General features: G+C 42.0%; 1 protein-coding gene across 4 annotated transcripts in view; it reads left to right on the plus strand.

Annotated features, from left to right (window-relative positions):
• The window catches only part of DOCK11 (dedicator of cytokinesis 11), a 481,846-nt gene extending 472,905 nt beyond the window's left edge, over window positions 1-8,941 (plus strand). For all 4 annotated transcript variants that reach the window (XM_073543480.1, XM_073543481.1, XM_073543483.1 and 1 more), the window contains one exon: window positions 7,971-8,941. In XM_073543480.1, coding sequence (XP_073399581.1) covers window positions 7,971-8,057 — 87 coding nt within the window. In that variant the 3' untranslated portion in view covers window positions 8,058-8,941. The remainder of the gene's footprint in view (window positions 1-7,970) is intronic.
• The last annotated feature ends 979 nt before the right edge of the window (window positions 8,942-9,920 follow it).

The following is a 9,920-nucleotide window of genomic DNA, read 5'->3' on the forward strand; positions in this document are numbered from 1 at the left end:
CATTAGCCGGATGATGGGACTACTACTGTCCCATCATTGGCTAATGTGTCAATCACTGTCATGGTAGCAGGCATCGCCCGATGGGACTTGTAGTCCCATCGGACGATGCTTGCACAGACCCCCGGACATCAGCACAGCCCCCCGGCAGGCCGGCACAGCCCCCCGGCAGGCCGGTACAGACCCCCACAGGGTGCACAGACCACCGGCAGGCCGGCACAGCCCCCCGGCAGGCCGGTACAGACCCCGGGCAGTCCACACAGCCCCCCGGCAGGCCGGCACAGCCCCCCGGCAGGCCGGCAGAGACCCCCGGAAGGCCCGAAATGACGGCGCATCATGATGCGCACACACCGCGCATCATGATGACGTCAGGCCGTCAATCAACTGAACTTCCGATTCCGATGCCGAATTCCGATATTGAAAAAATATCGGAAGTCGGTATCGGAATTCCGATACAGCAAGTATCGGCCGATACCCGATACTTGCGGTATCGGAATGCTCAACACTACTTGTGAGCCAATTACATGTGTAACACTTTTCCATTCTGTTATTTTGTATATCCATCTAAGATTAGTAACTTCTGGACTTAATCCTAGAAAAATTCAAGTTTTAAGGCTTTGCTGGAACAGCAATGTTGGATTTTGATAATAAATTGTCCCGAAACTTTTACTGTTTTTTTCCCCTTTTACTACTATTTATTTCATAATTTCATAATTCATATTATCCAGCACCTAACACTGTAATCATGTCAGTTCCATTGCAAGTGAAGTGACAGAAAACTGATCCTTAGATAACACTATCCTAAGGTGATAAAAACATGTCCCATGATATATACAGAGGAGTCATTATGCCTGCATAGACACATAAATAATAATTGTCGTTTTAATTTTTGCCATAACGCAATATTACACATGAAAATAAGACATTGTAATATATGCTTTTCTCCTCTTGGACTGATCAAGATTCCGTATTCAGTAAAGATGAATTTTTACATTACAGAGATGGGAGATGACAGTTGTTTTTTATAATATTGTATGTAGAAGGAACTGGTGGGAAAGGGGGAAGAAAAATTCAAGAAAACCTCTTTACTTTATGGATTCACCTGAGACTGACAGATTATTACATTATGGCTGCCCTGCAATATCAGCAGATTCCCACAAAGCCTTGATTTTTGGGGAAGCTAGCTGCCCAGCCGAGCTTAAAACCATTCTGACTGATGCCTTTTTTCCTTAAAGGGGTTGTCCAGGACCAAGTTTTAAGTCACCGACCACTCCTCCCAGCAATTCAGTTGCTCAACATCAACAGAGCAGGTCTTCTACTTCTGGGCCGCTGTCGACGGGGTGTGACTAAAGGCCCTTTTACATTTAGCGATGCACCAGCGATCCCGACCACGATACGACCCAGTCAGGATCGCTAGTGCATCGCTAAACGGTCGCTAGTGAGCTGCCACACAGGCAGATCTCACAGCGATGCAGCAGCAATACAGCGGACGATACTTACCTTTCAGACACAGCGATCCTGATGTCCTCCCGCCCGCCTCCACACGTCGCTCGTCGGCGCAACAGGAAGCCCAGCAGGAAGCGCCCGACGAGAAATGGAGCCGGCTGATCTCGCGCGATCAGTGATGGACAGCGGGGGAGCCGGTCAGAGGTAAGTATCACACATAGCGATATCGCTAGCAATATCGCTATAACGTCACAAAATCGGTGACGTTATAGCGATATTGCTAGCGATATCGCTATGTGTAAAACCTCCTTAACTCTGTATGTCAATCAGCATGACGTTGGCAGTCACACACTGTCAACAAAGCAGAAGAGAAGCTACTAATCTGCCGATATGACATCAGAGGAAGTCGCTAAATCCCTGGCAGAAACGCGTTGTGACCAAGGCTGTGGAGTCGGTAAGCCAAATCTGCGACTCCGACTCCTCAATTTCCCTTACACCGACTCCGACTCCCACATATATTGCTTATATTTAAGTGAAAAATTTATTGTAGTACAATGTGAACATGAGACATTATTTTTATGATACAATAATCAAGATATTTAGATAGAACATAATATATATTTATTGGAATACAACTTTAGAACACAAAAAACTGTAATAAATTGTAAATATGTAATACAATATATATATATATATATATATATATATATATATATATATATATACAGTATGTAAATATATATATATATGTATAACACTATGTAATAAACTATGTAAGTGGCAAAAAACAGTTTTCAACAAAAACATACTAAATTACATTTGTGCAGTCTATGAATTTGTTCTAAGAATTAGAATTGCCTCCATCAGATCCTCCTTCACAGATGACCTCAAATCTGACCTAATTTAAGGCTAGAGAACAACCTCCCTACACTAACTTGGGTTGGAGGTAAAGCCGTAACCACATGGGCAACATCTCTAACAATTTCAGGGTATAAAGGAATTGCCTCATGCACAGTCAGTTTTGATGAACGGTTGAATTCTTCTATTTCTTTGAGAACAAGTGAAACATTTTGCTGAAATATGGTCAATCTGCTTGCTATAGGAGTCGGAGTGAAATCTTTTTCCTTGCCGCAACGCTTTGCCTGCTCCATGTCATCCAAATACTTGTCAAAGTCAAACTCCTCATCTGATGAGGATGAAGATATGGCAGCAGTAGCACTGTCAGGACCCAAGTCCTCTTGCGCCTGGCAGTCCTCCTGTAGGCCACTCATCCTAACTGCTACCTCAGTCAGAGCTTCTTTTCCTTTAGTAAGCTGTTGATCATCAAGCAGTATACGATGACTTGGGTCCACATAAACAGCTACCAGAAAAATTTTATTTTCCAATAGCTGTATCTCTCTTTTATTGAAGCAGAAATGCCATCTGTGATTAAACCTCCTCTTTGGGACAAGCAAAATAGCAAGTGCTTCCACTCCCTTATGAAAATGCCAGGAGTTAAATCCTCAGCTTGTAATTTTTTAGTCATGGTAAATGGGTGATTAACCAATTCCTTCAATTCAGCCACCTGTGTCCATTGACCTTCATTTAGGGTTACCTGAGGGTTCGTCATATCTATAAGAAACGGTTTTAGTTCAAGCAATTGCTCAATCATTAAATAAGTGCTGCCCCACCGAGTGGCTTGATCGACAATTGCCCCTTTCCCAGATGGAATCAATTTTAGGGGTTCTGGCGGCAAAAACCAATTTCCTCACTTTTCCAATCAGAATTCCAGCATGTCCCTCTTGCAGACTATCTCTTATTGCCAGCTGCAGTGTGTGCACAACTTTCTCACTTTCTCCAGCTCGGGGCCCAGGAATCGGATCCTGTGCAGGGCAGCCACCCCTCCCCCTCCTCTCTCTGGTGAAGACGGCAGAAGACAGGACAGAGGAGGGGAGATTGCCCCCTGCAGTCTGGAGCCGGTGCAGGACGGGAGCACTGCAGCATACAAGTGAGTTTTGATAGGTGCGTGCCCCTGCTTCTAGGGGGGGGCAGCTGCCCCCCCTGCCCCTCGCTGGCTATGGCCATGATTCACACACAGCGTTATTGCGGATCCGTTTTTTGCAGTAAAATGCAGTGACTCTGGGCATCCCAGCAAACAGCAAAGTCAATGGGTTTCAAGATATGACATTCAGACATGTTTTGTGAGGATCCGTTTTTGGGCTGAATGAGCATGTCAGTTTGTGTAGCGTTAATCTAATCTGCTTTTGCTATTCAAAACATTATCTATGAGCTCAAAAACCTTTCAGGTGATGCGGTTTTTTAAAAAGCTGATCTGCTTTTGCAGCTGAAAAACATATCCTCCAAAAAACGCAGGAAAAACGCTGTGTGTGAATGTAGCCTAAGATCAGAAACAGAACAGCCATTTATAGGACATTTCATAACTTTCCCAAATTCCTATGAAAAAATATTCAGTACATTCTGCATTGAACTATTGTACCCAATTTATTATATATTTCAGGAGTCGGTCCATTTTATACCGACTCCACCTAAATGATCACCGACTCCGACTCCACGACTCTGACTCCACAGCCCTGGTGACCACTCTGAGATCAGCGCCAGTCAGAACAGGCAAGTAGTTAGCAACAACCTTCCTGTTAGTTCTTAGGCCCATCGTAAGAAAATATACAGTCCTGGATAACCAGTTTAAGTTATATTTTAACTTTTACCTGGCATTTAGTTTTTGCACTTTTTTCGTATAGAAAATTTCTAAGCCCCACTTAAACATTCATATTACAGTGGTAATACCAAGATCTCCCCCATAGTTCTTCTAAACCAGGTGTTGTGCCTGTACTACAGATGCAACAAATGGATTGGCTATAAGAGAAGAGTAGAAGATTTTCCTTCCACTTAGTATTTTTATAATTTCCAGGAAAACAAAAATAACAATATAGTACGCCACTTAAAGGGAACTTGTCAGCAGGATTGTGCTGAGTAACCTACAGTGCCATGTCGGTGCCGTTATCCTGATTAAAATGATACCTTGGAGTGATGAAATCCGTCTTGTGGTTGTTGTTTAATCTTTATTTTAAGTGAGCTAATGATATGCTCGTACTGCGGGGCGGCCTGTGGGGTGGGGGGTCTTCATGTGGTGCTCTGCTTAGGTATTCATCTGTATGGCTTCAGACAGGTCACTGATCCCTCACTGACCTGCCCCCTAGTTTACATAATGAATATTATACTGTATATATAGGAAAAAAACCCTTCTGCAGGCGGGTGCCGGTGGGGGCGCCTGTGCTGCAGAATGATCGCATGTGTAATGAATTAGAAACACACATTTGTTTGATGTAATCCTGAAGTTCCTAAAAAAAAATCTGTTTGAAACTGGCGCAGGCCACTCCTGCGCAGTAGCAGCTATCGGTAATCCGATAGCTACTATTGTGTAGGTGCCAGCGGCGCCATCTTGCTAGGTAAAAAGAAAAAAATTCCTCCTCCAAGATGGCGCTGCCTGCGCAATAGCTGCTATTGTCCAGGCGCTGCCATCTTAGAAGAGGAAATTTTTTTTTTCCCTAGCAAGATGGCGCAGCCTGTGCCATACTAGCTAACGGCAACTGCCAATAGCTGTTTTTCTCTAGCAAGATGGCACCACCGACACAGTAGCAGCTATACGACCACTGATAGCTGCTACTGCGCAGGCGTGGCCAGGTCCATTTTCAAAAACAGAGTTTGTTTTTTTCGTTTTAGGAACTTCAGGATAACATCAAACAAATGTGTATATAATTCATTACACATGCGATCATACTGAAGGTTTTTTTTTCCAAGATATTATATATACAGCTCTGGTCATTCATCTACACATTGATTGACCTTGCTGTGTGGCATGGCGCATTGTCCTGATGGAAAAAACAGTCCTCAGACTTGGGGAACATTGCCTGAGCAGAAGGAATCAAGTGTTTTTCCAGGATAACCTTGTATGTGGCTTGATTCATACGTCCTTCACAAAGATTAACCTGCCAAAATTCCAGCTTTGCTGAAGCATTCCCAGATCATCACCGATCCTCCACCAAATTTCGCAGTGGGTGCAAGACACTTTGGCTTGTACACCTCTACAGGTCTCCTATTTAACCATTAGACAACCAGGTGTTGGGCAAAGGTGAAAATTAGACTCATCAGAGAAGATTACCTTACTTCAGTCCTTTATGGTCCAATCCTTATGGTCTTTGTCAAACTTCAGCCAGGCTCTCCTTTGCTTCTCATTGATGAAAGGCTTTTTTCTAGCTTTACATGACTTGAGCCCTGCCTCTAGGAGCCTGTTACAAACTGTTCTTGCCGTGCACATCACCCCAGCTGACACGCCCACCAGGGCCGTGGGGTACTCTGAACCAGGTCAGACAGTTCTTTGGGGGAAGTCACGGGGCCGTGACCCTACTCCGTGGCTGTGCCGTAAAATGGGGAATATATATATATAATATGGGTTTTAACGTGACGCCACCTGTGGTGTTCGGCAACGGTTGGCTGACACTGCTAAAGGAGACCGCTGGGACTGATGGTGACGCAGCTGGGATGGTTCTGCTCCCCACAGGTGGAGCTGGGCGCCAGGGCTACCGGTTCCATTTATGTCATGCTTCGTGTACCTTGTGGTGCAGGACTCAGGGCGCAAGAGATCACTGGAGGACACAAGGACTGTAGTTTTCTTTTCCTTTACTTGATGTTTGATAGTACAGACTGGGGTAATGGTAACAGATCGTGATAGAGAGCCGGGCAGCCTGAAAGCAATTTTGGATATACCTGGCCAGGTAGGTACGGAGCCCTTCCATCTACGCTGTCCTCCCTTTTTCCTCGCTGTCTAACAGCTCATCTTCCTGCTGCTAACGGTCTCTCTCTGTTTTAAAAACAAACCGTTGCCCGCATGGCAGGCAGCTAAGGCTCCAGGCTCCGGTATGCTGCTGTGCCGCCTGGTATTAGATAGGGCCAGGAGACCTGCAGTCCCCTGCCCTATGGATTTAGCTGCCGGACTTCAGTACCCGTGCAACCATGGACTCCGTTATCCAGTTCCTAGCGCTCAGCTCTGGGGCAAGTTTAATCACAGCTCCACTCCCCAGGTTCTGCTCGAATTCTGACATCTGGTAAGGGGACCCCTCCTTGCTTCCAGGCATGACATTCCTCCCTGTGAGGCAGGCAATGCCACTGTGGCAAACCGACTCCTGGGGTTCCACACAGCCGCCATTTGCCATTCCTTATGTAGGTCACTTGATGTCATCCTGCAGTTGCTTAGTGACATTTGAATAAGATGACAGTCATCCTGGTCAGTGGAGAGTCGTTTTCGCCCCCTGCCAGTCTGTAGCTTTGTTGTCCCCAATGTCTGCTGTTTGACCTTGTTGTAATGGACTGCCGTCTTAGAAATTTTAGGGATGGAGGCAACATGATGCTCACTGTATCCCTCTGCTAGTAAAGCCAGAATTGAGCCCTTCTTTTCCTCACTCAAGTCTTTTCTTTTCAACTCCTTTGGCATGGTTAAAAGTTATTTTTTCATTCGTATTACTTTTGGGATATTACTAGCACTTGTTTTGCCATCCAGCTTGTCCTATTGCAAGAGGATTGTGAACACCACAGCATGGTTTTTTTTTAAACTTTCCTTCGTTAAATAAGATTTGGTTCAGGTGATCACCTAATCAGAAGCACAGTAAGTAGAATGAGGTGTACTCTGGTTGGAATTCAACTGACATTGGAATGGAATGGCTGTCAGACATGTAGAGAAGCTGATTTTTATAAAACTGTGCACTGGTCTCAATTTTTGCCAGAGCTGTATATGTATATAATATTAATTATGTCAACTAGTGGACAGGTTTTTGAGGGATCAGTGACCTGTCAGAAGCCATACAGCTGAATACCTAAAAAGAGCACCACATGAAGACCCCCCTCCCCCCACAGGCTGCCCCGGAGTACGAGCATAGCATTAACTTAAACCTGAAAATAAAGATTAAACAACAACCACAAGATGGATTTAATCAACCAAGGTATCATTTTAATCAGTGTAACAGCACCAACCTGACACTGTCTGTAGGTTACTGTGCACAATCCTGCTGACAGGTTCCCTTTAAATCAATGCAAAACGGGAATGTATTACAACGTCATGAAACAGTCAGCTTTGAGCTGAACAAGGAATGATCACCTCAACTTGATAATAGGTCTACTGCACAAATCAAGATCATTTGCAGTGTTGCTTCATTTTCATGTATTGGGATAATGAGGAAAATCTTACTGTGATGATTTACTGTACATGGCCAAATACTGTGCCTAGAATTTGTGTATGAAAATAGTACTTTGCAAGTAAATGCTGTGACTTCCTTTCAGCCTCTTCCTTTCTGGAAGACAATGCCTAATCATTACTGTTTATGTATAATAATAGAAAATGAAAAGTAATTTTTTTTCTTTCCTCTTCCAATGCTACATCTGGAAAGCTTTGAAGGTAAATTTAGTTTTGTTGCCTGCAGGTTAGATGGAAATACCTGGGATCATTTTAACTGTGTTGTGTGCTCTGTTTCCTGCAGATTTACCAGGAAGATACCATGCACTCGTCATGGATGCAGAATTCCTTGCATGTCTTTTGTGCCATCAGTGGAACCCCAACTGAATGAGATACTGACAGCAGACTGACAAGACGACTAAGCCTTACATTCATCTATCTCAGGAACAACCCCGATGGACTTCTAAACTAATGTGGACCTTCTTATATTTGTAAAGTAATAGTAGTGCTGAGGATTATAAGGAGAGCTTGTCCTGTTGCCATTATACAATGTAATTAATAGATCGGAGATTGCATATTGTCAGTAGTGTTTGGTTGTCCTCACATTCATTGCACAATGCAGTAAAGGCTCCTACAAAGTTGTACATACAAATGTAACAGAGCTAGGTTTGTCAGTACAACTCAGTTGTAACATGAGGTTTACCATATATTTCTCCAAGATTGAAGGTAAACTTAAAAGATTGGCTGAATCATCTCAAAACCACCCAGCTACATCTGTCCAAAATAAATAATCATGACTATCCTTCAGTCTTAATTTTTAGTTCAATAATTAAAGTGCATATTTTTAAATTAAGAAAACAATTGGAACAATATGCCTAAGACTGGAATAATTACAAGGATGAATATGGTATCTACAGGCATTGGTGTACTTTCACCAGAGCCCATATCTGTTGTAAATACTGTATGGGCAACAAGCAAGCGCTTGAAAGATTAGGAAACCAATCATTTTCTGTATAAACAATCTGTTGAATACGATCTTTTCATTTTTTATATTTTTAAGCTTGTTTTCATAATCATATTTATTTTATGATCAAATAAGGACCTCACAAAATGAAGTCCAGATTGCTGAAATGGGGGAGATAGAAATAAAGTTGGATATTTGAGATTACGTCATATGATGGAGATATGTTAGTATGCACAGACATTCTGAATTATACTCTCTGGGGAAAAAAAAAGTATTACGTTTTATATAAAACAGTTTTTTAGCTGATGGTCTATCCTGATCTCTTTATTGTGTGGTATGGTATGTTCTGTATGAATGTGAACCTTGCCTTACTTTAAAAAGATATCTGGGGAAAAAATGGTATCTGTGTTATGTCCAGTGCCGAACGCAAGAGGCCACAGAACACTTACCATAGTGAGAATCCCAGTCTTATTCACTAACTCTCAAGCCCAGCACAAGGTATACTGTAAGATACCATTTTGGCAAGGTATATTCCTTTTTATTATCTGAACATTAACTCCTTGAAAAACTAAAAGCAGTGACTACCATTTATGAATGTTACCAATGAGGCCATAGTTTTATATAGGACACCTACAGTATATGGAAAAGAGATACCAATAGTATACTAAAAAGTATATATACTCCGAATATCTATAATACAATATAGCGCAAACAAAAAGACATTCAAAGTACTGATGAAAAAATTATTTTATTCAATATACCCCAAATAAAGATCTTATGACATACAATATCAATAAAAAGGAAAAAAGACAAGATGTTGCAAAAAGAGATTTTATTCTTGTTTTCATAAAAAAAAATATAAGGAAAAAATATAAAAACACAATGTGTATGCAGGGGGCACGGAAAAAAAACATTACTCTATCAGCTATTTTCTATGTATATATACACAACCCAGAAGTGAAAGAGTATATCTCTATATAATCATAGTATTCATCAATCAATATGTGTAATCCAAGCAGTGATCATAAAAGATTAACACGTGATAAAATCTCCTATATGTAAGAGATATCCTACTCATTAGAATAAAAATAAGTGCAATATATTGCCAGTGCTAAAATACCATAAGTATGCACTAAGATGATTACTTTTTATTATGTTTTTGTGATTAATCATCTTCGTGCATACTTATTTTTAGCACTGGCAATAATTAATCAAGGGCCCTAGGTTGTTGATTAGTCATGTTGTCTTTCTTTTTATATTTGCTCAAAGTTTTTAAGTCATTTGTCACAA

The sequence above is a fragment of the Dendrobates tinctorius genome, unplaced genomic scaffold (genome assembly GCF_039654945.1).
Source record: "Dendrobates tinctorius isolate UK_male_01 unplaced genomic scaffold, ASM3965494v1 ptg000133l, whole genome shotgun sequence".
NCBI lineage: Eukaryota > Metazoa > Chordata > Amphibia > Anura > Dendrobatidae > Dendrobates > Dendrobates tinctorius.